Source organism: Phalacrocorax carbo, unplaced genomic scaffold (genome assembly GCF_963921805.1).
Source record: "Phalacrocorax carbo unplaced genomic scaffold, bPhaCar2.1 SCAFFOLD_54, whole genome shotgun sequence".
Lineage (NCBI taxonomy): Eukaryota > Metazoa > Chordata > Aves > Suliformes > Phalacrocoracidae > Phalacrocorax > Phalacrocorax carbo.
In genome coordinates this window covers 4,748-31,137 of record NW_026990395.1, presented here as the reverse complement: position 1 = coordinate 31,137, position 26,390 = coordinate 4,748, and the positions used below count along the sequence as shown (strand labels likewise).

The window sequence follows — 26,390 nt, the reverse complement described above, 5'->3', positions numbered from 1 at the left end:
GGAAGTGAGAGGTTAGGGTGCACTTCTGTAGAGAAAAACTAATCTGTTTCTTCCAGAAACCCTGAAACTGCCTTTCACTTTCCAGGAACACTTTTGTTGAGCTCTGGTTGGTGCTGGTGGAGGGAAGGTGGCTCTGCTGTGGGCCCTGCAGGAGTCAGTCCTGCCCTAACGCAACAGGCAAGTAGGAACACGGGGTGAGCTCAGACTACATCCACTGGTGTTATCAAAGAGCTTTTCAGCATTGTTGCTCCCAACTCACCTGAGCGCAGAGCAGAGCTGTGGGGGTTGTGTTTTCTGCGTTCCCTTCTAGTTACCCACCACAGCTGAGGAGTGCTTTGAATGCAGAAATCCGTGGCATTTCTGCTGCACTGCAGGTGAAATCATGTGGGTGCTGAGGGGCAAAGGGACTGTCCCTTCGCGCCAAGTGGAGGACACTGGTCTGTCCATCGGCCCTGATCTCAGCTGCCCTGTTCTGGCAGCTCTTGCAGCTGCGGGACTGTTGCACTCGGGTGTTCCCTCCAAAAGAAACAGGATGCTGCTGGGAGCAGAGGAATCCAGTTTCGGAGTGCAGATCTCCAAACCCCTCCAAACCTCATCATACGAGAGGAGGATCTCAGCTCTGCCCTCCCAGCCAGGGGCACAGGGGGCTCATTACACCTGCCCACATACAGCCACCCAGCAGCATTTCCATGGCCTCAGCAGTGAGGCGTCATCTCCATGGGGCTCCTGCACAGCACAGAGATGCCATGGAGAGCTTTGCCCTGCTGGGGGGCAGCCTGCAGCCCAGCAGCACCTCCCAAGGCAAGACTCCCATCGCCTACATTTGTTACGTCCTGAAGAGAGGCTGAGGTGATTGCCAGCCACACACACTGCAGTACCCAGAGCCCCGAAGGTGAACAGGCTGAGACATGGATGCTTTTTCTCCACGGGCATATGTGCATAACAGTACATCAAGCATTGGTGTCTGAGCTACACGTGAATCCTCACCCTCCACCACCAGTGAGCATAACAGCAATAACAAGGGCAGCCAGGAGCAGAAGAGCACGTGCCAAAGTACCCTGCCAAGGGAGGCAGGAGAGGGAGACCCAGGCAGGCACTGCAGGTTTTCTCCACTTTTGTAATCAGGGTGCTGGAAGGGCAACTCCTGGCCATGGCACCAGGGTATTAAGGGCAGAGGCTCTGCTCTGTGAGTGGGGGAGACAAGGGGTTGCTCCAGGGACAGCATCTGCACTGCAGGGGATGGCAGGGAGATGCCTGAGTCTCTCCTCGCATGGCATTGCTGGGAAATATTCTCTCTTTCATCCTGCCCATGCTTCTGTTGCCTAGAGCTCTCCTTGGCCAGGACCTCTTTCTCTGTCCCCACCTCTCCTCCCTGTCAGTGCTCAGACAGCCCGTCCCACCCGCTGTGTGCTCAGCTCTGCCCTGCAGACACCTCCTGGCAGCAGGGCACTGCCCAGGGACAGCTCTGTGCGTGCGGGGGCTAAGGAGCAGCTCAGACAGGTCCTAACGTGAACAGGGGTCTCAGTGCCTACGCCAGAGCAGGGAAACAACTTCCCATCTCCCACTGCCCACCCAGACAACCAGGAAGAGAAGACACAAAGCACAGACTTCTTCCCTTTCAGGAAACCCCCGACCTTGACTTCCATCTTTCAAATGACCCTCTGCAAATGTCCTCAGGCTGATGGAGAAGCCTGAGCAGCCCTGACCCACGCTGCACCCTCCGGACAGCAGAAGGACCCTGCCCTGCCAGGGTCACTCCTTCCACCCACAGCTTGTCCCCACAGCGCTGTGGGGAGCTCCCCGGGCAGGCTGAGTGCTGAGCCTGGCAGGCGGCAGAGTCCCTGCCCCAGCACACAGACCCCTGGGGCGCAGGGACCCTGCTCGCAAGGACAGCCCTGGGCACCCCTGCCTGCACACGTGCCTGCAAAGCCCTGCAGCATCCCCGGGCGAAGGCAGCCGCCGTGCCCTGTCCTTCTGACAGTGCCGCAGGGAAGTGCTGCTCCTCAGCACGTCCTCCTCCCCTGTGCAAGGGCAGCTGTGAGAGTCCTCCTCAAGGGTCACCTGTGCTGTGGGATGCAGCAGCTTTTGGATATCCCTCCCAGAACACCAGCTACATTCTCCTCCACCCAGAGACTTACCACGCAGAGGGCTGTGACGATCCTTCCCTGCAGTCAGCTCCCAGCATCCCCCCAGCCCAGGCTGCCTTTCCCCTCTCCCTGCCCGGCTCCTCTGCCCTCGGTGCCTGCAGGCAGTGCCCTCAGCCCTGCTGCGCTTGGCAGAGGAGCTGCTCCTGGGCAGAGCTGTCTCTCGGCAGCGCTGCCTCATTGCCAGCAGCTGCCTTTGTCCCAGGAGCCCAGCCCAGCTCAGCAGCAGAGGCCCAGCCCCAGGCAGCCCTTTCTCTGCCCCTCGCGGCTCCCTCCAGGTGTCCCTGGGGCTCCAGGGGAACCTGCTGTGAAACAGGCTGAATGAATCCCTGGTGTTCCCTCCCTCAGCCGGGGGAGTCACTGCTTTCCTGCTGGGTCATTACTCCTATTAAAAATTAGTTGGACATGAGCATCCCTTTTTTTATCCTATCATTAGACAGGACACCAGGAAGGTGACAGGGAAGGATCTAATTTCTTCAAGGTGGCAGCATGTGTTCTCTTGAGTGAATGTAGACATTTCCTTTAGGCCTGGCTCTGGCAGGACATGCAGCTCTCTTGTGTCCATGCCATGTCTGTGCTCCAAAGCAAAGCCTTCACTGACACGCGGTCTTGCACGCTTGGTACCAGGGTTCCTCATGGCAAGTTGGAGTTTGCCTGGTTGCACAGCTGTGTTGCTTCAGCCCAGATGTGCAGCAGTGCCCTCAGCCAGGGGCACAGGCAGGAGGAGCAGGAGCCGTTACTGAGCAGACAGAGCTGTGACATGGTTGCAGAGCTCAGGACGGCTCGTCTTCAAGGACAGCATCCTCCAAGCTCAGCAAGGGTCCGGATCCAAACTCGGTCTGAACTTGAAAGGCAGTTTGAGGGCACTGTAACTAGTCTTTACTACTTCAGGAACAGTTAAAGGAGGAACAAAGATACTGTGTGGCCACTGCTGAATTTAGTAAGAGCAGGGGTGGCAGATGTGAGATTCTCTGTGTCCTCTTTGCCTCAGTCCTCCCCAGCAAGGTCTCCCAGGCTTCCTTGACCCAGGGCAGGACAACCAGTGGTGGACAGGGATCAAGTCAGGGATCCCTTGAGCAAACGCCGTCCTGCCCAGTCCATGGGACAGGAGGGGCAGCCTCGCAGGGAGCTGAGCGAGCAGGCCAGCGTCACAGGGAAGCCACTCTCTATCCTCTTTCAAAGGCCGTGGAGTCTGTGGGAACTTGCTGACCACGGGGAAAATGCAAACATCGCATGCACCTTTCACCAGTGCCCAAAGGATGTGCAGAGGAGCGAAATGCTGTGCAATGGACATGTTCACTCGGACCCCATTGCTGGGAGCCTGAAAGAGAAGGTGACTGGATTTACTCAGGGTAGCTTGTCTCTGACCGTCCTCTCTGCTTTCTCTGGTGAAAGGACAGGATTGCTGGATGCGGGGGAGAAGTGATGGTCTTTTACCTGGACGTCATCAAGGCTTTCAGCATTATCCCTCCAGAAACTTCTTGTGTCCAAGTTAGGATAGTGTGGGCTGCGTGGGTGGATGAGTAGTTGAGTAAAAAACCAGCTGGATGGTTGGGCCTGGAGGAGTGTGGGAGATGTGTGGTACTCTGCCCGGAGGCATCCAGCTGGCAGGGTCCTGCAGGGGTCTATCTTGCAACCTGCTGTGTTTAACATTGTTTTAATGACCTGAAGGATACAAGAGAGAACTTTTTCATAGCGTTTGTAGTAGGCATCACATTGATGAGAGCAGGGCGGTCTAGAATCATAGAATGACAGAATGGTTTAGGTTGGAAGGGACCTTTAGAGGTCATCTAGTCCACCCCTCCTGCAGTGAGCAGGGACATCTTCAACTAGATCAGGTTGCTCAGAACCCTGTCCAACCTCAACTTGAATGTTTCTAGGGATGGGGCCTCCACAACCTCTCTTGGAAATGTGTTCCAGTGTTTCACCACCATCATTGTAAAAATATTTTTCCTTACATCCAGTCTAAATCTAGCCTCCTTTAGTTTAAAACCATTACCCTTTGTCCTGTCACAGTGGGCCTTACTAAAGAAATTGCCCTCATCCTTCCTATCATCCCCCTTTAAGTACTGAAAGGCCACAGTAAGGTCTCCCCAAAGCTGTCTCTTCCCCAGGCTGAACAACCCCAACTCTCTCAGCCTCTCCTCGTAGGAGAGGGGCTCCAGCCCTCGGATCATTTCTGTGGCCCTCCTCTGGACCCTCTCCAACAGCTCCATGTCCTTCCTGTGCTGAGGGCTGCAGAGCTGGATGCAGCACTCCAGGTGGGGTCTGACCAGAGCAGAGCAGAGGGGCAGAATCACCTCCCGCGACCTGCTGGCCGTGCTGCTTTTGATGCAGCCCAGGATACAGTTGGCCTTCTGGGCTGCGAGCGCACATTGTTGGCTCATGTCCAGCTTTTTGATCACCAGCGCTCCCAAGTCCTTCTCCACAGGGCTGCTCTCAATCCCTCCATCCCCCAGCCTATATTGATATTGGGAGTTACCCCAACCCATGTGTAGGACCTTGCACTTGGCCTTCTTGAACCTCACGAGGCTCTCACAGGCCCACCTCTCCAGCTTGTCTAGGCCTCTTTGGATGACATCCTGCCCTTGTGGTGTGTCAGCTGCACCACTCAGCTTGGTGTCACCTGCAAACTTGCTGAGGGTGCGCTCGATCCCATTGTCTATATCATCGATGAAGATATTGAATAGTCCCGGTCCCAGTATGGACCCCCTGAGGGACACCCCTCGTCACCGATCTCATCACTGATCATCGAGCCATTGACCACCACCCTCTGGATGCCACCGACCAACCAATTCCTTATCCACCGAACTGTCCACCCATCAAACCTCTATCTCCACAGTTTAGAGAGAAGGATGCTGTGGGAGACCATGTCAAAAGCCTTACAGAAGTCCAGGTAGATGACATCCATAGCTCTTCCCTTGTCCACTGATGCAGTCACTCCATCACAGAAGGCACTAGGGTGGTCAGGCAGGACTTGCTCTTGGTGAAGCCATGCTGGTAGAGTAGACAGTCTGGATGTAGACAGTCTGGAGTGATGGGCCAATAGGAACCGCATGATGTCCAGTTAAGATTCAACCAAAGTCCTGCTCCTAAAGTGGATGTAGGGTCTGAAACATCATAGGCCAGGCACTGCCTAGGCAGGTAGTAGCTCTGCAGGAAAGGGTCTGCAAGTGTTTGGGTTACATTAGGCAAAAAATGAGCCATCAGCAAAGATGACCAATAACATCCTGGGCTGTAGGAGCAGCAGCAGAGCCAGGGGAAGCGTTTATCTCCTTCTGCTCAGCTCTTGTTACACCACATCCAGAATACCTGCCCAAGTTTGGGTTCCCCACAATGCCAGAGAGACAAGGGCAAGCTGGAGGGCTGCAAAAGGTCAGTGGAGGGCAACAGAGATGGTCAAGGTTGGAGCACTTGTCCTCTTAGGAGAGGCTGAGGGAGCTGGTCTTGTTCACCCTGGAGAAGGGAGGGCTTTGCAGGGAGGATGTAATAGACTTGCATTTTGCATTGCCTGTGGTGAGGCCTCCAAGAAGACACTGTGGTGCAAGGCAGGAGCACAGGAGGCAACGAGCTGAAACACGAGAGGCTCAGGCTCAATATAGGGAGGAACTTTTGCAATGCGAGGACAGTCAGACTTGGGAAGCCATTTCCCAGAGAGCTTGTGCGGCCTCCATCCATAGAAGTTTCAAAGGCCCATCTGGATAAAACCATGAGAAAGCTGGTGTGAACCTACTTCCAGCAGGATGTTTCCTACAGATGTCTAGGAAGGTCCCTTCCAGCCTGAATGAGGCGCTCATTCCTCCCCCCGAGAAATAACCATCTTGTCAAGGAAGAATGAATGGAAGGAATAACATTAAAGAAATAAAGTTTCCTGTCATCAAGAAGAAGAAGAAATTATCTGAGAGCATGTTACTGCTACTGGATTTAGTGGAAGTAGAAATAAAGCAAATTACATGGTAGGTTGCCCCCAGCTGGCAGGTAAGCCCCCACCCAGCTGCTTGCTCGCTCCCCCTGAGCGGGGTGGGGGAGAGCATTGGAAGGGCAAAGTCAGAAGAACTCATGGGTCAGACTAAGGAATTAGTCTCAGTTTGCTTTCCTTCTTCGGCCTTTGCTGAGGGGACTGAATAGCCTCCTCTTTATAGAACCAGAGAGTGGTTTGGGTTGGAAGGGACCTTAGAGATCATCTAGTTCCAACCCCACTGCCTCGGGCAGGGAAAGGGGAACCCATCCCTGGGTGAGCTCAAGCCACCAGCCTTTCGGTTAACAGCCAAACGCGCTGACCAGTTGCCCCACAGAGACTCCCGATGTGAGCTATGTAGTGCTTCCCATGGGCAGGCAGGGGCTCAGCCATTCCCTGCCCCCTGCAGACCAACCACCTGCAATACAGTGCTGGGCACCAGATGAACTCCTCCTGGAGCCTTGCACAAGCACTCTGACCTCAAAGAGCACAGAGGTGCCTCGGGGAGGTCCTCCCCTCACCAAGATGAGCTTCCTCAACTGGTGTTTTTGGGGTTACATGAATGGTGACTGGAGAAACCGGGTCATCCCTTGAGGATGGAAAGCCCTGAGAGCTTCTTAGCTTCTCAGTTAGTTGTTACGATATCGTAAGTCGGCAAATATAAGAACCCTCTAAAACTCCAACTGTAGTTTTAGAAAGCAGGTGTTCTTTATTGCGACGCCAGACACGCAGGGGATCGTTCGACCTAGTGTGCGCGCTGAGTTCCTCTACTACAGGGGTTATATGCAATCAAAACATACATATTCACTGAATTTCTAGGAAATAATTACCATATTCGTACTACTGTTGGAACTGATTAATATACGCAAAATGTCCTTAATGCATGCGCATTCATGTTCACTGGTGGTCTTCCAGGTCCTCTGGTGGTCGTCGAGTCTTCCTCACTGTGTCTGCTGGTTGAACGCAGTCTCTGGGCATGCTCAGTTCGTTTTTGGCTTGGTTACACAACCCTTACTGATAGTAAACAAGCTTATTCTAGTACCTTTCCCTTATTTATTCTACTCAAGGATATAGTGTCTCCAGACTCCCTCCTATCTAATCAGATATAGCAAGTTCTAAGACTATCTTGTTCATAAAATATTCCAAGTATTTCAAAACCTAGCTATGTTGCTCCAGTTAGAGGAGGCCGTATGTCCTTCTGAAGCCAGTATCAGGCATCACACTCCCCACACTTGGATGGGCCTCAGGAAGCCTTTCGCTGCTCTAGAGGCTGGTTCATTTTCCAGTATCTGCAGTTCAGGAACTTGGCACCAGAGGGCTCATTAACATCCAAAATGCCACTACAAGCCAAGCCGCCCTCCATAATTCCCCCTAATTCTTCAAGTCTTGTGCGGCTGATCTGAGAGATTCCGGGAGTGTAGCCAAAATGAGACGATTTCACTCATAAATTACAATAAACCAGGATTTCTTCTTTCCCATTTTTCTTTAGTTTTCAGCTTACACAACAAGTGATATCAGCCACCCCCGATTCCTATTGATCCAGAGCGTCTCCTGACAAACCCCAAACGCCGAGAAAATGTATGATCCTTTCTGTATGACACTGTGTGGGCAAACTCTGCCCCCTCCCCCCCCCGCCCCCATACCCTCTGCCATGTCTGTCATCAGCCACCTGGGACTGGCATCATGCTTTCTCAAATCTAAGCTTTTTCCACTAAAGTCTGCAGCTGAATGATTCAGCTCACCTGCATCGTTCCCACCTGTTCTGGTTGGAAAACCAGCTGTGCACAGTCACAGAAGGATGTTTCTTACCTGCCAAGGAAAAAAAAACAAAAAAAAGGAAGAAAGGAAAAGAAAGGGATAGTTCAATAAAAAATAAAACACATTCCTCAGCTGCATCTGAAGCCCAAGTTGCCTCCACTGAAGTCCGCTTTCCACAATGGGCAACCTTAGTGGAAAACCTTCAGCGAGATACATAGGGAAGGAGAGGCATGAGCATAATTAAGGATTTGGCTAAAGGGACCATCAGGCAGGCTGCAGAAAGCTGAGACGGGGTCAGTTTAAGCAGGACGTGTGGAAAGATGTGAAAGAGTAGCGAGAGTCAGTGCAGAGGAAAGTCAATATTTCTTCTCCTGAGTGCGGTACACAGGGTGGAAATTTCCCTGCTGGCATCGTGGCATCATGTCACCCACATTAACTGTGGTGATTTACATGTATGGGGCTTTATTGATCAAAGACCCCATCCATGGGTGAGTGACTTGAGACACCACAGCTGTGAGCTGCAACTGCTCACACAGAAGTCTTTCCTAAATTGGTGTTTTGCGATCCATGGATGCTGAATGGAGAGACATGGCTATTTCTGGAAGGGGGGATGGAAAACCCTGCTGGGAAACCTGGCTGCTGCCTGGTGCAGGTCCAGGGAATCACCCTTCACGGATGCACATGATGCTCAGGAAGCTGTCCTGAACCCGACACTAACTCCAAGAGCAAGGAGTACTGTGTACCCAGGGACCCAGCCTTTCCTTTATGCTGTCCTCAGGAAGTTCTCAATCCAGAACACTGGCTTTCCTCGTTGGTCTCTAACAGTGCTTATTTTTTGTTATCGATAGTATCACCTGTCCATCTGGAAGTTGCATTTAGGCAGACCTACTCCTCCTGTGGGACTCATCATGTAGATCTAAGACATAATATCATAGGATCATAGAATGGTTTGGGTTGGAAGGGACCTTAAAGATGGGCCATGGCCACGGGTAGGGACACCTTCCACTAGACCAGGTTGCTCAAAGGCCCAGCCAACCTGGCCTAGAACGCTTCCGGGGATGAGGCATCCACAAGTTCTCTGGGCAGCCTGTTCCAGTACCTCACCATACTCATGGTAAAGAATTTCTTCCTTCTAACCTAAATCTACCCTCTTTCAGGTTAAAGCCATCACCCCTTGTCCTATCACTACACGCCCTTGTAAAAATGTCCCTCCAGCTTTCCTATAGTCCCTCTTCAGATACTGGACGGCCGCAATAAGGTCTCCCCACAGCCTTCTCTTCCCCAGGGTGAACAACCCCAACTCTCAGCCTGTCTTCACAGGAAAGGCGCTCCAGCCCTCTGATTATCTTGGTGACCCTCCTCTGGACTTGCTCCAACAGGTCCATGTCCTCCTTTGGTTGGGGGCCCCAGAGCTGGCCACAGGATTCCAGGTGGGGTCTCACAAGAGCGGAGTAGAGGGGGAGAATCCCCTCCCTCAACCTGCTGGTCACGCTTCTTTTGATGCAGCCCAGGATACAGTTGGCTTTCTGGGCTGCAAGCACCCATTGCTGGGTCATGTTGAGCTTCTCATCCACCAACACCCCCAAGTCCTTCTCCTCAGGGCTGCCCTCAATCCATTCTCCACCCAGCCTGTATTCGTGCTTGGGATTGCCCCAACCCATGTGCAGGAGCTTGCACTTGGCCTTGTTGAACTTCATGAGGTTCCCACGGGCCCACCTCTCAAGCCTCTCAAGGTCCCCCTGGATGGCATCCCTTCCCTCCAGCGTGCCGACCTCACCACACAGCTTGGAGTTGCCTGCAGCCTTGCTGAGGGTGCACTCAGTCCCACTCTCCATGGCACTGACAAAGATGTCAAACAGCACTGGTCCCAACACCGACCCCTGGGGAGCGCCACTCGTCACTGGTGCTGTGCTGTCTCTGCAAGCCCTGGCATCTCACGTAGCTCCGTGGGCCTGGATTTAAACATTACATTGAGTAGATACCCTGAATTCTGTAAGGCAATGAGGGGACGAACGTGAGGCAGCTGCCCATAGAGTGAGTGGAGACCTAGTAAATACAGCTGGTGGAGAAAAGAAAGAGAGACTGAGCTCCCCCTGTGGCACACGGCTCCAGCTGCTCACATGAATACCTTTAAAGGCTGCCCTGAACATAGATGAGTATGGGCAGGTTCAGTTGCCCTTATTTTGGGCATCAGCTGTCATTTCAGGTGGCCAATGCAAATTCCCAGCAGCCTCTAAAAGTATTCCCCCAGGTGTCGGCCTGTCTCTATGAACGGCTCCATTAGAGCTTGCAGTTGCCTGAAGATACCTTCGACCACCCCCGACACCTTAAACGCCACCAGATGTTCTGTCTGAACAGCCCAGTCCTGCCCTCCATCTTCATTAATTGTCATGGCAGCTGGGACAAGGAGCTCACACGCAGGTGCCCATGTAGTGCCCACCTGAACGCCTGATTCAAGGGGAATCTCACCTCCTGTTGCTTTGCGTTGTGCATGGGAGGGAGCTGAGCCCACTTCGAGCCCCAGGACTGCCAGCCCACACAGGAGATGTGTCTATTTACTCAGCTGCGTCCGTTCCCTCAGCAGGGGTAAGGGAGAGCCCTCCTTGTAGCTGTCTGCTTGTCCTGTCTAGTGATGGGACAAGGAAAGGTGATCCTCATGCCCAAACCATTTCCTCATAGGAGAAGTAACAGTGCTGGGAAGAAGTGTCTCCCTCCAGCTGAGGGAGGGAACCTCAGGGATTCATTCAGCCCGTTTCACAGCAGGTTCCCCTGGAGCCCCAGGGACACCTGGAGGGAGCCGCGAGGGGCAGAGAAAGGGCTGCCTGGGGCTGGGCCTCTGCTGCTGAGCTGGGCTGGGCTCCTGGGACAAAGGCAGCTGCTGGCAATGAGGCAGCGCTGCCGAGAGACAGCTCTGCCCAGGAGCAGCTCCTCTGCCAAGCGCAGCAGGGCTGAGGGCACTGCCTGCAGGCACCGAGGGCAGAGGAGCCGGGCAGGGAGAGGGGAAAGGCAGCCTGGGCTGGGGGGATGCTGGGAGCTGACTGCAGGGAAGGATCTTCACAGCCCTCTGCATGGTAAGTCTCTGGGTGGAGGAGAATGTAGCTGGTGTTCTGGGAGGGATATCCAAAAGCTGCTGCATCCCACAGCATAGGTGACCCTTGAGGAGGACTCTCACAGCTGCCCTTGCACAGGGGAGGAGGACGTGATGAGGAGCAGCACTTCCCTGCGGCACTGTCAGAAGGACAGGGCACGGCGGCTGCCGTCACCCAGGGGTGGCTGCAGGGTGTGAACCCGGGGGTGCAGCAATGGCTGCCCAGGGCTGTCCTTGCGAGCAGGGTCCCTGCAGCCCAGGGACTGCGTGCCAGGGGTGGCACCGTGTCACCTGCCAGGCTCAGCACTCGGCCTGCCCAGGGAGCTGCCCGCGGCTCTACGAGGGAAGCTGTGGGTGGAAGGAGCAACCCCTGGCCGGGCAGGGCAGGGTCCTCCTTGTGTTTGGAGGGTGCTGCGTGGGGCAGTGTGGCTCACAAATCGAGCTCATGCTGGATCATTTCTGAGGGGACTTTTCATGAGGACATTCAGGGCAGGGGTTTTCTGCTTCAGTCTGTGCTTTTCTGAATTTGTGCTTCCACTTGTCTCTGGCTCTGCTTGGTGGGAATGGGAACACAGTTGTGTGGTTCTGAGAAAGGGCCGAGACCCCTAAAGCCTCACGCTGAGGCTTACTAGGCACTTGAGCAAGTGCCTTCACCCCCACCAGCCTACAGATAACAGCAGCCCCGCCTTTCCAGGTTCATCAGGGATGTGTGAGCAGTTCTTCCACCCCTGCACGCCCAGGGCAGCTGCAGGGCAGAGCTGTGCGCACAGGGGCTGGGCTGGGCCCTGGGAGCACCGGCAGGGAAGAGACGTGGGGCCAGAGAAACAGCTCCCGCCGGGACAGCTCCAGGCAGCAGAGACCTGGGCCGGGAGGGAGGGAAATGCTAAGGGGAACCCTGCTGCAGGGGAGACATGGGCACCCCCCAGCCGCCCCTGCAGCGCAGGCGCCTTCCCTGAGCAGCACCCCCCGGGCCTCCTCTCCCGCCTAGCAAAGCCCTCAGCCAGCCCGTGGGGTCTAGGGTGTCAGGCACCCCCTCGTCCCTCTGCCAGCAGAAGAGATGAAGTGCATCTCTCCTGCCACGTGTCCATTTCCCGCTGACCAAGGCGGAGGGTGACTGCCCTGCACGACCACCGTCTGGGAGGCGGTGTGCCGTGCTGGGGAAGGGAAATCCTTTCCCGGGTGCCCCTCTGCCTCCCTCCTTGCCTCCCTCAGCTGCTCTTGGTGCTGATGTCAGGCTCTCTGGGAACAGTAGTTGCAGCTGCAGAGTCTGGCACTGATCTTGTGGGTCCTCCCACTGAGATGTTTATGGCCATGAGGTGTCCCAGCTTTCCTCAAACCTGTGAAGCCCTGGGCAATGCAGCCTCTGAGGCTGGGAAATGAGCTGACCCTCCCTTAACCAGATGCCATCCCTAGCACAGCTGGCTGTCTCCTTGGGTGTCCTGCCAAACTGCGAGCTGCTTTCCAGGGGGCACAATGAGCCGTGCGTGTGCTTGGCTAGAAGTGGGGTGCTGAGACCCTGAGAAAGGGTGAGACATTGAGTGGTCTGCAGTGGATGTCTCTGCTCTCAGCAGGGTCTGGTGGCTTTTCAGGGTAACATGGGAGTGTGATTGCCTCTGATCTCAGACAGGTGCAAGCACAGAGCAGCTGGGGACAAGGCGGAGGGACAGAACAGCTCCCCTCACTCTGCACTAAACCACGGGCAGTCCTCTTGCCTTGCAGGACTCGCTCTGTTTTCCCCAAGTGCAGCAGAAATGCTGAAGGATTCTGACATCCAAACACACTCGCCAGGGGAGATGGGGGGCAGTTGTAGAAATAACCTCTCAAATCACCTTCTGCCATCCCTTTTCCTTAGCACTGGGAGTTGCAGATGCTGAGAGGCCCTTCTGTGCTGGAAGCAGTTCCATCTGACAAAGGCAAACAGCGGCACTGGCTCCTGCACCCACCGTCCCCATGAACTCTCTGCTGCAGAGCGGGGCTGACTCCTCGGCAGCCGGTGGGAAGAGACCCTGCTCCGCACGGCGCACTCAGCCAGCCCCAGCCTGGGCTCCAGCCACAGAGCTGAAGGAAGGTCTGCTGGAGAAGGAAAAGGGTGGCGGTGTGTAGCAAGGAGAAATAGCTGTGGTTTTGCTCAGAGAAGCCTGCCTTAACTTCCCGCTCCATTTTGGACAGTGCCCCACGCGCAGAGGAGGGAAATGTCCAACAGCAGCTCCGTCACACAGTTCCTCCTCCTGGCGTTCACAGACACGCGGGAGCTGCAGCTCCTGCACTTCTGGCTCTCCCTGGCCATCTACCTGGCTGCCCTCCTGGGCAACGGGCTCATCGTCACCGCCATCGCCTGCGACCACCGCCTCCACACCCCCATGTACTTCTTCCTCCTCAACCTCTCCCTCCTCGACCTGGGCTCCATCTACACCACTGTCCCAAAATCCATGGCCAATTCCCTCGGGGACACCAGGGACATCTCCTACACAGCATGTGCTGCACAAGCCTTTCTGTTTCTCTTTTTGATATCAGCAGAGTTTTATCTCCTGACGGTCATGGCCTACGACCGCTACGTGGCCATCTGCACACCCCTGCACTACGGGACCCTGCTGGGCAGCAGAGCTTGTGCCCACATGGCAGCAGCTGCCTGGGCCGGTGGGTTTCTCAATGCTGGGCTGCACACGGCCAGTACATTTTCACTGCCCCTCTGCCATGGCAATGCCCTGGAGCAGTTCTTCTGTGAAATCCCCCAGATCCTCAAGCTCTCCTGCTCAGACACCTACCTCAGGGAGGTCGGGGTTACTCTGGTTAGTGCCTGTGCAGTATTTGGGTGTTTTGTTTTCATTGTGCTGTCCTATGTGCAGATCTTCAGGGCTGTGCTGAGGATCCCCTCTGAGCAGGGACGGCACAAAGCCTTTTCCACGTGCCTCCCGCACCTGGCCGTGGTCTCCCTGTTTATCAGCACTTCATTTTTTGCCTACCTAAAGCCTCCTTCCATCTCCTCCCCACCCCTGGACCTGGTGGTGGCGGTGCTGTACTCGGTGGTGACTCCAGCCGTGAACCCCCTCATCTACAGCATGAGGAACCAGGAGCTCAAGGATGCAGTGTGGAAACTGATGACTGGAAGTTTTTCTGAAGCAATTAGCTGTCCATGTCCTTATGCATAGCACTTATAATGTATGTCATTACAGTCTCAGCCCATCTTATGGAGGATTGGTGGTTGTGGTGGGTGGTTTTTTTTCTTGCTTTTACTTGTGATAATATTGTGTGCAAAGAAATGTTATTATTCGTATCATTTCTAATTGGGAAACTAATTTTCTAGCGTTACTCAGAGTCTTGAAATGAGAGACATATTCTCTGTGCATTTAAAAAAATAAAGGACCCTGCAGTGACTTTTTTGTTTGGAAGACATGTTATAACATCTTGAAGAGAGGGAGGTGATTAGAGAAAGCCAACCTGGCTTCACAAAGGTCAAATTGTGCCTGGTGAATCTAGTGGCCCTCTGCCATGGAGTAACTGCATCAGTGGACAAGGGAAGAGCTACACATGCCATCGATCTAGACTTCTGTAAGTCCTCTGATATGGTCCCCCACAACATTCTTGCTCCTAAATTGGAGAGAGATCAATTTGACAAATGAACGTACAGGGACCGGGACTATTTAAGGTCTTCATCAATGACATAGTCAGGGGGATTGAGTGCACCCTCAGCAAGTTGGCAGATGACACCAAGCTGAGTGGGACAGTTGGTCCACTTGAGGGGAGGGATGCCATCCAGAGGGACCTTGGCAGGCTTGAGAGGTGGGCCTGTGGGAACCTCATGAAGGTCAACAAGGCCAAGTGCAAGGTCCTGCACCTGGGTCAGGGAAATGCCCACTGTCAGGAAAGGCTAGGAGATGAACGGATTGAAAGCAGCCCTGTAGAGAAACACTTGGGAATATTGGTGGGCGAATCTTGAACATGGGCTGGCAATGTGTGCTTGCAGCCCAGAAAGCCACGCATAACCTGGGCTGCCTAAAAAAACCATATCCAGCAGGTCGAGGAGGTAACTCTCCCCTCTGCTCTGCTCTCCTGAGACCCCACCTGCAGTACTGCGTCCAGCTCTGGGGCCCCCAGTACAAGAAAGACATGGACCTGTAAAAGCGGGTCAAAGGAGGGCCACAAAAATGGTGTGAGGGATGGAACACCTCTCCTCTGAGGAAAAGCTGAGGGAGTTGGGGTTGTTCAGCCTGGAGAAGAGAAGGGTCGAGGGAGACTGTATTGCCACCTTTCAGTACTTAAAGGGGGGCTATAGGAAAGAGAGGGAGAGGCTATTTAACAAAGCCTGTAGTGAAAGGACGCGGGGTACTGGGCTGTGTGCCACCAGCTTCTCTGCAAGACTCATGGACTGGAAGGTCTGTTGTTCCAGTCTCTTGGAACAGGCACTGAGGTGCTGGCTGGTTTCACGGCGAGGCCTCTCTCAAACACCTTGTAAAAGCCAGGGCTTTCAGGAAGATTGCGTACGTGAACTTTAGAAGGGCCTTAACATGGCCTCCGTGATACCCAGACTGGTGATAACCTGGACTAAAGAAGTAGCCGCTGAGGTGGGCGGGAGGTTGGCTGGATGATCAGGCTCAGATGCCATGGGTGGCACAGAGTCCTCCTTGCAGCCAGTCACTATCGGCATCTCTCCGTGACCAGCACTAAGTTCACCCTGCCTTGAGCAGGAGCGTTGGACAAAACAACATTCAGGTCTCTTCTAACCTGAGCTATTCTACGATTCAATGAAGCCTCTCCTTGGAGAGCTCTTGACGACAGCATAGGCCGAGGAAGGAGAAAAGACAGAGAAGCAGAAGTAGGGAGATAAAATATGCCACTATGCATTGAGTAGTTCTTCTGAGCAATGTTTCTCCGTTTGAACTCTTGGTAAGAAACGTACTGTGATAAGCGGGTGCATAAAACCGTTCATGTACTGAGAGACAGCGCAATCAGCTTGCTAGTGTATAGCCTTGGTGCTGTTAAGAAAACAAGTATCAAAAAAGTCATGAAAATTCCTAAAAGTCCTAGCAATGCTGGAGAGGAGGACTTTTTCAGCTATTCCATTGAGTTCTTTTCTGCAGAGGTTTCAAGAATTTCCTTCAATCTACATTCGCAGTTGGATTTGCTTCTCCACACAGAGGCTGCAAGTGCCCTGGGGTAGCTGAAGAAGCCGTGTGTGCCAAGGGATATGCTAGTCCTTCTGGAGCACGAGCTGCTCTGCAGGCAGAGTACCTCGGGGTGGTGGGGAGCATCACCTGCCTCCAGCACTGCCGGGGCGGCTGAGCCGGGACCTCTCCAGCACAGCAGCACGTTGTGCATGGCTGCTGGCTGTGAGGCCGTGTCTGCCTGGCCAGCAGTGGGGAGAGAGATACTTGGAGGTCTTCAGAGCCGTTACAATACAGCCCCAACAAGATGTTAGTGTTAGGGATAGGGTTAGGATTTGGGGTTAGGGTTAGGGTTAGTATGAGTGTTAGTATTAGTTTTAAGTTTAGTTTTAGCGTTAGGGTTTAGGGTCAGGGTTAATTTTAGGGGTTAGGGTTAGTTAATATTAGGTTAGTTTAAGGGTTAGGGTGAGGCTTAGGGTTAGGGTTAGGGTTAGGGTTAGGGCTATGGTTAGGGTTTAGGGTCATTGTTAGTTTTAGGATTGGTGTTAGGGATAGGGTTTGTTTCGGGGTTAGCATTAGGTTTAGGGTTAGTATTTGAGTTTGTGTTCGGGATTACCAATCAGGGTTACTGTTAGGGATAACATTAGTTGTTAGGGTTAGGCTTAGGGATAACGTTAGCTTTTACTCTTAGGGTTAGTTCTAGGTTTAGGGTTAGTGTTAGGTGTACGTGTTAGGGTTTGTGTTACAGTTAGCGTTACTGTTAGGGATCAGTTAGTGTTAGGTTTAGAGATAGGATTACCCTTTATGGTTAGCATGGGACTAGGTTGAGGTTTAGGTTTAGTGGTTAGCGTTAGGGTTATGTTTAGGGTTAGTTTTAGTGTTAGGTTATAGTTAGGTAAGTTAGGTTACAGGCAGTGCCCAACAACTCACAAGAAACTATGGATTGGCTCCTGCCTGGGGCTTGTTTCTTCCCCACCAGAAGCTATTTATGGTTGTCGACATGGGAAGGGATGAAATTGCAGCAAATAAACTGATTGCGCTGACAACCCTGAGAGTCATCTTCCATGAGAAGAAGTTCTGATGGGGGATTAAACTGCTTAGTTATCTGTGGCCTGATTTGCACGCTGGGCATGTCCTTGTAGTACGACCTGTCCAAGGTCTTGGTCTTTTCTCGTGACAAAAGGAGAGCAGAGAAGGGCAGTAACTGACCTTCATTGCCCTCACGGCCAAATATACCAGAACTGGGGTTGATTTGGCCACACCACCTGTAGGAAAATCATCTGACAGCTACTGGCCTCTTTTCTGCTCTTTATCATTCTGCCTGTTTTTAATTAAAAAAGGCAGAAACAAAGCAGAAACATGTTCAGCAAGTGGGAAAAGGTTACTATTTGATCACACAATCAAGTCTATCCAGATCCATACACCAATAGCTTGATGGTAATCCTTGTTTTAGTTTCAGCTCTCTTAAATTCTCTAAACACATTTACCATAATATAAACATATGTATTTTGCATAACAAACACCACATAACAGAAAATCTCTCTCTCAGGTGGGTTTCTGCTCGTTTCCTACCCATAACTCTCTAACTTTGGCCAGTACACGACTGCTGAAAGGTGCTCTGGGAGGCACATCTCCTGCATTAGCTTGTCCTGTTACTGTTGAGAATGGCTTTGGTCTTGCGGCTGTCAAGCAAGAGGGAAAAACGATCAGCCTTGTGTAATCAAAGTGATGGGGAGTTGTGCGTTATATTCCCCCCTGAAAATTTACCTCCTCTTGGTCCGGATAAAGGCAGATGGTAAGGCTTGGCTCTCTCTACAGCCAGCTGCCTCTGACCTCGAGGAAGGATCTTGCCATGTTTTGCTGACAGAGAATTTCTGGCAGCTGCCCCCTGTCCCCAGCGAGGATCACAATCGGTCTGATGAACGAGACGCGTAAAGCAAGAAGGTAAATAATTACAAGCAGTTCATTGCACGGAACTGTCGGTGCTGTTTCCAATTAGTGAATACGTTTCCTCTACAGGTGCAGTAAAATACACCCACGGCACAGAGCGGCAGCCAGTTCTGCCCATCCGCGCACACCAGCTCCACCCGGTATTTTGAGCCAAGTGGAAGGAAGACTAGAATAATAACAGAAGCTACAACTTTAAGTTAAAACCATGCCGGCACTCTGCAGAACCTGATCCTGACCCACCTGTCAGCACCCACAAGTTTCACGTGGCTGACAAAACAGCAGCCTTTCCCTTGTTTTTCCCAAAACGCCACTGCCCCAGGTGACTGAATCTCCAGGGCAGCGGCGGGTTACGTTGGACAAAAGGAAGTGAGGATTAAAATGAGGAAGAGAAAGCTACCTACACACCCCTTCCCCCTGGATGAAAGCTTTCAAATGCAGGCCCTAAACCTTCCAAAACCACCCCATAACTTTGCTTCCCTGGAAAACTCTGGTTCCGAAAAACCACCCAATGGATCACAGAACCACAACAGAAGTTCCCATAAATCAAAATTTGACCTGCCTATTTTGAGATACAGAAGTTAGGTAAGATTTTTGGTCCTAAAAGTGGTAAAATGAAAGTTGTGGAATTGCAGAGCTCATGCTATAACTTGAGCAAATAATATAAAGAACAACCCATAGTGTACATTTTGCCTGTGGATTGGCACCCAGAGTTGCGTGCAAGGTACAAGAGATGACATACAACACACTCTTCATTCCACAGTGACCCAAACAACTTCCAATAATCCGAACCCTACACAATGTATGTCGCTGAATAACTGAATGCTAAGCGTGGCTGACAGGAAAGGTACTTATTTCATCCTCAGACACAAACAAACTCTTTGAAGTGGAGTCAACAACAGCCTGTAACATTGAATTTCCAACTGCACGGGGAAGCTTTGGAGTAGTGACACATTTTGTTCAACTTTTAGGTTCAGCTGTAACGTAAGGTGCAGAGGCTTATTCCAAGTAGTTCAAAGAAGGGTGTGATAAAGAAAGCAGGATTCTTATTGAGTGCTGTTAAACCAGTTAGTAACCCCTGAGAGAAGCTGGCACACTTGGCAGGACTTTTACGCTTACCATGAGATGAACGTTCCTCGCCTGGCTCAGCTGTAGTGCTGCCATACAGTTGGCACGCTGCAGATGCCGGACTAGAAAAACTTCATGATTCTGTAAAAATTTCTCCAAACCCTTCTATGAGAAATAACACATTTTAAAACATACATGATGATCCTGCCTCATCTCTTGGCAAAGAGGGGATTCAGGTTTCTTTCTTGCCCACGCTTCCTTGTTCAGAGCCTGTGAAAGGCAGCTTCAGGAAGTCTCCCACTAGTCCCATCTCCCGACAGATGTCATACATGTCTCTTCATAGCTCTTCCACGTTTATCTTAGTGGTGTGTTGCTGCAGCAGACGCCAAGCCTCCGCCATGCACCTAGAATTAATTTTTTCACATGTAAAGGAATATTAGTGGTATCCCCAAAACTATGCCCCACAATTATTGATATTCCAAGTTTAAAGGAAATTTAGGGGATCTGAATTTCTAGTATTTGTTCTCCACCTTTCACAGTATTTGAATGCCAAAACGGTGGCATATATTTCTTTACCTATTGGACAACAGCACAGTGAGGAAAAGCCGCGCTTCACGACTGCTTGCGAATGGTGGCTTCATCATCTGCAGGTAGGTGAGGGCTCGCCCATGCTCTCCTTGGCACATGAGGGACTGAAGAATTCTCACGTCTTGCCACGACACAGGTTTGATTGCAGCTGGTTCAAAGAGCAGGGCCAGGGAATTCTGCAGACGTTAGAGATCAGGTTGATTAAGATATATAGACACACACGCACACAACAAATCTATTCAAAAGTTTCTTCCGTAAGGGTGAATCTCTGTGGAATAAACTCAGAGGATGACTAATGAAGGACTTGATACGGGACAGGGAAATAGAAATCCTGAAGTATCTGCAGGAAAAACAATGCAGTGAGCCGTCCAGAACAAAGGGAGTCTTTTGAAAGGAGCGATTCTCACTTTTCTAGGATCACCAAATCTCCGTATGCAAACATCACCTTTCATAAAGACAAGTTATTCTCCCAGGCAAACAGGTCATACAAACATCGTGACAGGCAAAGAACAGCCTCCAGCATCAGAAGGAACAGGAAGTAGCTTGAAAAGTCACTTTTGCAGCCTTCCACCTCAAATCATGCTGCCAGGATGGCAGTTTGAATAGTTCAAGTACCTAAACCCCTGCTTTTGAGAAAGTGCTCGACTGCTCTGCTGAAAACAACCCAAACAGACGGATTTGGCAATTCACATGGCAAGCGCTATTAACCTTGACTTCTTCATTGTCTTAATCCATTTCCTGTCAACGCAATTAAAACCAAATTGCAAATCATCACGTATTGCTGAAGGTGCTGCTGAAGCATATTTATCACCTGTTATTCCGATGCTTTATCACCTGTTATTAGCTAAGCACTAGTGTTTTTTGCAGCATTTGATAGATCATAGCTCTGAATTCCAATTTGTGCCCAACTCAACTGTCACATACTTACATCATAGTCCTTGTGGTCTAGAAACCAAAAATCTTGAATAAGCTTAACAAGGCCCGAAGGGATGGCAAAGGCAGCTGCGAAGGAGTCGACTGAAGTTTCTGTTTTATTTGGAGAGGAATGCGTGATGTCTAGCAGCAAGTAAATTGTCTGATATCAGGTATCTAGTTAAGGCTAATAAATTTGCAAGACCAACAATTTATCATATCACAATCACATGACATAATAGTATTAATAATCTTGATATAATATTAATAAATAATAAAATGAAATAAGGATATAATCGTGGAAGGACTCAGAAAATACTCATGTCTTAGTCTTGCCATTTTATGCTGTTGTAACCTGAAGATAGTCACGTCCTGACAACAAAATTGCAGTCTGAATAAATACCCAGAAAGACAGACTCTCTGATTTCTCTAAGGCATTCAGAAAGGTTGCCTTTCCCTATTTAAACAGTTCCATTTGAAACTCAGGCTCCCTCTTTAGTCACTGGAGCCACCAGCTGGACATTCAAAACATGCGAACAGCCAATGCTTGATTATTAAAGCAAACAAATTCTACAGTTGGCTTTTTCCCTCCTTTCCAGGGAATATAAAACAGTTGAAATTACGGTGTCCTTACAGCACAGCTTAGCCCTGAATGATTAAAGCTGGGTTTAAACCAGCACGTGGGTCACTCATCGGCAGTGTCACTTTCTCTTTCTGACAGCTGTTTTTAGGGATGTATTCTCATCAGAGAGCTGCGGGGTGCAAGAGTTTTTAAAGCCCTTGCTCTCTAGGCTCCCCTCTCGGGTCAGGCAACAAACAACAGAAGCAACACAGTGTATTTTGGCAGCTTAAAAATTCAGTTTCTGCCCAATGACTTTTCTCTTCTCTCTCTTTTAGTGCATCGCTCGAGGAAGCAGCCGTTTGCTACAGGTGTGGGTGCTGCAAAAATGAAAAACTGGGTCTAAATTTTGAGAAGATCTCAGGGAGCTTTTTACCTTTAACACTGCTTAGTAAACGTGTTTCTCATATCAGAAAAGGCTTTGCAACAAAATGTTTTATAAATTCCTAAAAAAAATCCACAGTACAAAGAAATAAAACAATGCTTCCTTCTATGACGTCATTCTAAAGGAGGTGTTTTCACTTGCATTGTGGTTGAAGCATAAATTAGAAAATGCATCGAACACGTAGGTGACAGACATTTCAGAACACCGATGCGCGTATACTGAAGGTGTCATAGAAATACCTCCAAGGGGTACGATTGCATGTTTGTGGCTTTCTTCAACGCCTTCTAGCAAATAGAGCTCCAGCAGTGCCTGGAATGAAAAGGGAAAAGGCTTTTACAAACTCCTCTCTCTGAGCAATGATTGGCTTTGGGGGAGGGCTGGGCTGGGGCTGGGGTTTGTGGTGGTGGTGGCTGTTTTCAGGGAACACAACACTCACCTGTAAACTAGGAGGTGGGTATTTCCCAGTTCCGCCTTCATCCCCCCGCCACAGCTCCTCAACTTGCTCTCCGAACTGGGAAACCATCCCATCGACCATCAGGCAGTCAGAGTCCCATTTGCCTCTGGAACAAAACGTAGCGAGGATTTGCACAGAGGAAATCACTAATTCCAGCCTCTCAGTGTCACGGATTTCCTCCAGCCAAAACAAAACCAGCTAAAGCTCCCACGAGTCCAAGAAAGGAACAAACACACACAGGCATGATCGTGACTTGAAATCGACTGGAAAGACATTTCTGAGTCCGATAAAGGGTGTTCATTAGATCATAGTGAATTGTTAAAGGAGTCCCAAATAGACATCCTAAAAGCTCCCTTATTAAGGGAAAAGTTGCAATGACCTTTTAGATTTTGGGTTTTCTGTTTTGTTGCATTACTTGTAATACAAAGGAAGTGTAAACAAAGCTTTTTAAGTGCCAAAACCAGCCACTCTCCTCCTGACTAACAGAGGAAACGTGACAGTACCAGAATGGCAGGACTATTCTCTAACCCAAATCTAACGCCCCCAATGGCAGGGTGCCAACACACAGCGGTGAGACCACGGCACGGAAATGTCAGGCTTTGTTCTCAGCACCTCGCTTTTGTTACTGAAAAAAAGTCGTGTTCAGAAAGGTGAGCACGCTGGTAAATTCATTATCCTCTTACGCAGCACGTTTGCGCCTCTGCACGTGCCATCACAGTGACGGAGGGCTGGCCTGTGAAACACTGCATTCCTCAGAAGCCCATCGCAGGCTCCTGCGGGCTGCGACGCCAGCCTTTCATTTCCCGAGGAGGACGAGCAGAAGCAGCACGCTGGAGGTGGTGCTTCTAAGGAGCCCGTGAGCCTGTACGAGAGTTACCTGAGAAGGACGCGCAGGAAGAGGAACTGGAAAGCCAGCGCCTGACATAGAGCAGCTTCCACCTGGACTCCTCCTGCTGCACCTTGTTCACGGTGCCACAGCCTGAGCTTCTTTAGGACTTGCTTTAGTTTACAGTGCAGGTGCCAAAGGAAAATCTATTCTCATCCAATGCAAGGCACATCACCTATACGCCAGGGAGCCAGTCCAGGAAAGGGAGTTCCCATGAGGAAGGGACTTTTATCCAGTAGCCAGGAGAGCGCTGGCTGTGCCAGCGTCATGGACCTCTGCCCATCTCCTTCAATGACAGCGAGCCGCTTGTGAGCAGGAGATTTGGGACAATACCCTTATCGCCATCTACTACTCGTCAAGGAGAGAGATTAGTTTTGTTTTTTAAAACATGCTTTCGTCTGTGCCCAAACCAATTGCTCTGCAAATGCCGTGCTTTGCTGACCTGGCCGTGACTGATCCTGTCCTCATCACATGCCCTTTTCCAGTAGAAACAAATCACACAGACCGGCCAATGATTTACGTGCACTTCAAAGAACTGATGATACCGACAAAGGGCACTAAGCAGAGGGATATATCAATGTTTTAACACAGGAAAGTAACCTCTGTGTTCAGCAGGACACGCGCATCACTGAAGTCAAGAGTGCTGCCGGCAAATGCATGAAGCGTAGCAAATGCAGCTGTTGATGGAAAAGCCACTCGCTGCCACTTCTGAATCTGCAGCGGAACTGTTCCAGAGCTTTCCTCTAATTCTTACCTTGATAAACGCTGTGCACAAGTGCTCTTTGCCCCAACGCACCCCCACCAGTCTGGTGGAGAATCCAGTAGACAGGACGATGAGGGCAGGGAAAGACCGCTCTCCCCTTCCTACTAAGTGCTCCACTGCCTGATGACTCGCTCGCTGAGCATTTCGCTTAGAGCCTGCCTGGGTGGAGATGGGTTCTTCATCACAAAGGCTCCATCTCTCATGAAAGTCCTTCAGAGGAGAGAGAAAGGTTGGTGCCCTGCAAATGGGAAACCTCTGAAGGAGGGGGGTGAAGTCACTGCGGTGGGATAAAGCAGAGAGAAGGTGGTGGGTGTCAGGAACTAAAGGTGACTGAGGTGTTGCAGCAACAAGAGGGCAGTCCCAGAGGAGTAACTAGGGCGACTGTAGCACAAGGCAAAGGCTACAGAGGTGAAGATCTGCTTTGGGAGGCTGCAGAAAAGCTGACCGATGAAGGGAAGATGAAGGGAAGTCATCAGGTAGAGCTGCCAACAGAAAGTGCTTGCCGCAGCTCACTGCCTTGGAAGCAAACGATCGTGTACAGCGCCGCAAGCGGATGTTTGCAGCCACTCGCACCCGAGTGAGACACCCCATTGTCAGCTCCTGCACTGAACCTAATGCTCTGAGAAACTGACGGGGGGAAGGTTGTTCTGAGGGAACGATGCTTCCTTTTCTCCAGTCTGCCCTCCTTTGCCAAGTCAATCAGGGATCAGAACCCGAACTCAGGACCACGCAGGCAGTTGCACTCATCGATGAGAGAGAAGGAACAGCTTTCCCCGACTTCCTCTTCCTGCTCCTAGAGCAGCGCTGAGCTCCTTTCTAGACATTCAGGCCCTGATCGTGCTGCAACAGGAGACAACGGTGGGTTTACACTCCCAAGAGGGGACCGCAAACATCACCATTTGCCTACAGCTGGCAGGGTACAATTGCAGTTACGCGTGTGGATGGGCAGGAGGAGCATGAAATGGTCTCTGACACTGAAAGCAGCGCCAGAGAAAGCTTAGGAAAGGTCCATCTCTTGACATTCTCAATAAAGAGAGAGTAAAAGCTCACCTCCTTCCGGAACCCGCTGCAAGTCATATGAACAACTCCAGAGCTCAGCAAGCACGTGCCATCTGCAGAGACAACGACCGTTGGACAACATTCCACACTCTCACAGTGATGGTAGCACCAGTTTACAGCTTTGTCACAGCAACATCTGGAAAGGTACAACTGAGTACCCGTTCTCCTCATCACATCACTTACAGCCTTTTTCAGAAAAATAATGGCTGAGTGTAGAAATTGTATCTCGGGGGCTACCGAGGTGCTGTGCTTTGAGCTTCAGCCCAGAGTCGTTTCATCTGATAGCCAGCACCGCTTCACGGGCTGCGTTACAGAAGCACCCAACCCCCAGGCTCAGCCGACTGTCAGACAGGTGTCACAACAGCACACGCTTTGTCACCACAATGTCATCAGAGTTGGGTTGGTGGGGGGTTGGGGGTTTTTGGTTTCCCTGGGTTTTTGCGTGACAACCAATGAACAAGAGAAACAATAAATGGCATTTGAGCTCGGTTTAAGCTTATCGCTATTCAAAGCAGTGAAATACCTACCAAATTTATAGGTGCTTGGATGAAAACACTGCTCAGGTAGTGGATAAGAAGGAGGAACTGTCCAATTTAGGCTGCGCTCCTGCACCACAATATCCAAAATGTGGTTGGGAGAAGTCATGCTTGTGACGGTGTCCAGTGACCACAGTGCAAAATAGGGGCAGTCCTGAAGGGATTCTTCTGGCCTGAAAGAAAACAAGTGCAGAAGCTAAACACCGACTTTCCAATGAATTATGGGTAGGGATATTGAAAACAACTTTGTCAAAATCTACCTTAGTGAGCCTGGCATTTGAGCATGATACCAGCAGTCAAAGTCAAATACACCCACATAAGTAGATGGCTTTCCCTGACCGCGTGTATTCACTTGCCAGCTGAAGACTGATACACTGGTGTCAGGAGATATGACTGTGAAAGACAAGACATTGTTTCTTATTGGGAGAAAATACAATATCTCTGATATTTTCAAAACATCACTTTCTATTTTGGCTTCATTCTGTTACATCACTCGTGAAACGCAACACTTGACTAAGAATAATATAGAAAATTTACACCTCTGTGAGAGGTTTCAGTCATACTGGCCCCCTTTTCAAGTTCAAATTGCATCCGTCCTAAGCCAAACAAAATACACAATTATCAGCTAATCAAGTTTTCCATACAGGAAGAGTGGATCAAGACGTTTAGCAAAAAAACCCGCAAGAAACACAAAACAAAAAAAAAACAAACTAGGAAAACATACATTGCTTCTTTTAGAAAGTATACAAATAATTGTCGTATACACTCGATCACGCAGCTGGCATTATTGATTTCCAGATTTGACTCAATTACAAGTTTTTCAAATAGCTCCTTTCCGGCATAGTCAGAATGAAAGAACACAATTATCAGACAAAACAAACACCAAAGCCCAAACCCAACAAACAGGAGGTTGGAACAAAGAGTTGAACATCAAACATTGACCATGTTACACTCGAGTTCTCTCAAGAAGTGGGCTGGTCTGTCCCCTCTGGGGAAGGCATGCTCTAGATGTGAGCAAAGCAGGTGGTGCATCCTTTACCCTGACAGAGCAGGGAACCAGGAGACAGGTCATTTGGCAAAATGGGTCTCTGTTCTCGGTTGAATTCATCAGTGCTGCTTAGGG

The 26,390-nt window shown here is 50.8% G+C and overlaps 2 protein-coding genes and 1 long non-coding RNA gene across 3 annotated transcripts; 1 reads left to right on the top strand and 2 right to left on the bottom strand.

Moving 5' to 3' along the window:
- The first annotated feature begins 12,751 nt into the window (after window positions 1-12,751).
- LOC135311163 (olfactory receptor 14C36-like) lies at window positions 12,752-14,120 on the top strand. The gene has a single exon (XM_064440303.1). The coding sequence runs from the start codon at window positions 13,141-13,143 to the stop codon at window positions 14,095-14,097; it is 957 nt and encodes a 318-aa protein (XP_064296373.1). The 5' UTR covers window positions 12,752-13,140; the 3' UTR covers window positions 14,098-14,120.
- Window positions 14,121-19,343: 5,223 nt separating this feature from the next.
- LOC135311172 (protein ELYS-like) lies at window positions 19,344-22,125 on the bottom strand. The gene is made up of 5 exons (XM_064440309.1): window positions 22,006-22,125; window positions 21,822-21,878; window positions 20,582-20,728; window positions 19,642-19,829; window positions 19,344-19,469 (listed from the first exon to the last, which is right to left on the bottom strand). Exons 1-5 carry the CDS (start codon window positions 22,102-22,104, stop codon window positions 19,403-19,405), a joined length of 558 nt encoding a protein of 185 aa, XP_064296379.1. The 5' UTR covers window positions 22,105-22,125; the 3' UTR covers window positions 19,344-19,402.
- A 2,577-nt stretch (window positions 22,126-24,702) lies between these two features.
- Window positions 24,703-25,627, bottom strand: LOC135311176 (uncharacterized). The gene is made up of 3 exons (XR_010370988.1): window positions 25,528-25,627; window positions 25,259-25,440; window positions 24,703-24,784 (listed from the first exon to the last, which is right to left on the bottom strand). It is a non-coding gene; the product is annotated as an uncharacterized LOC135311176 (long non-coding RNA).
- Window positions 25,628-26,390: the final 763 nt, after the last annotated feature.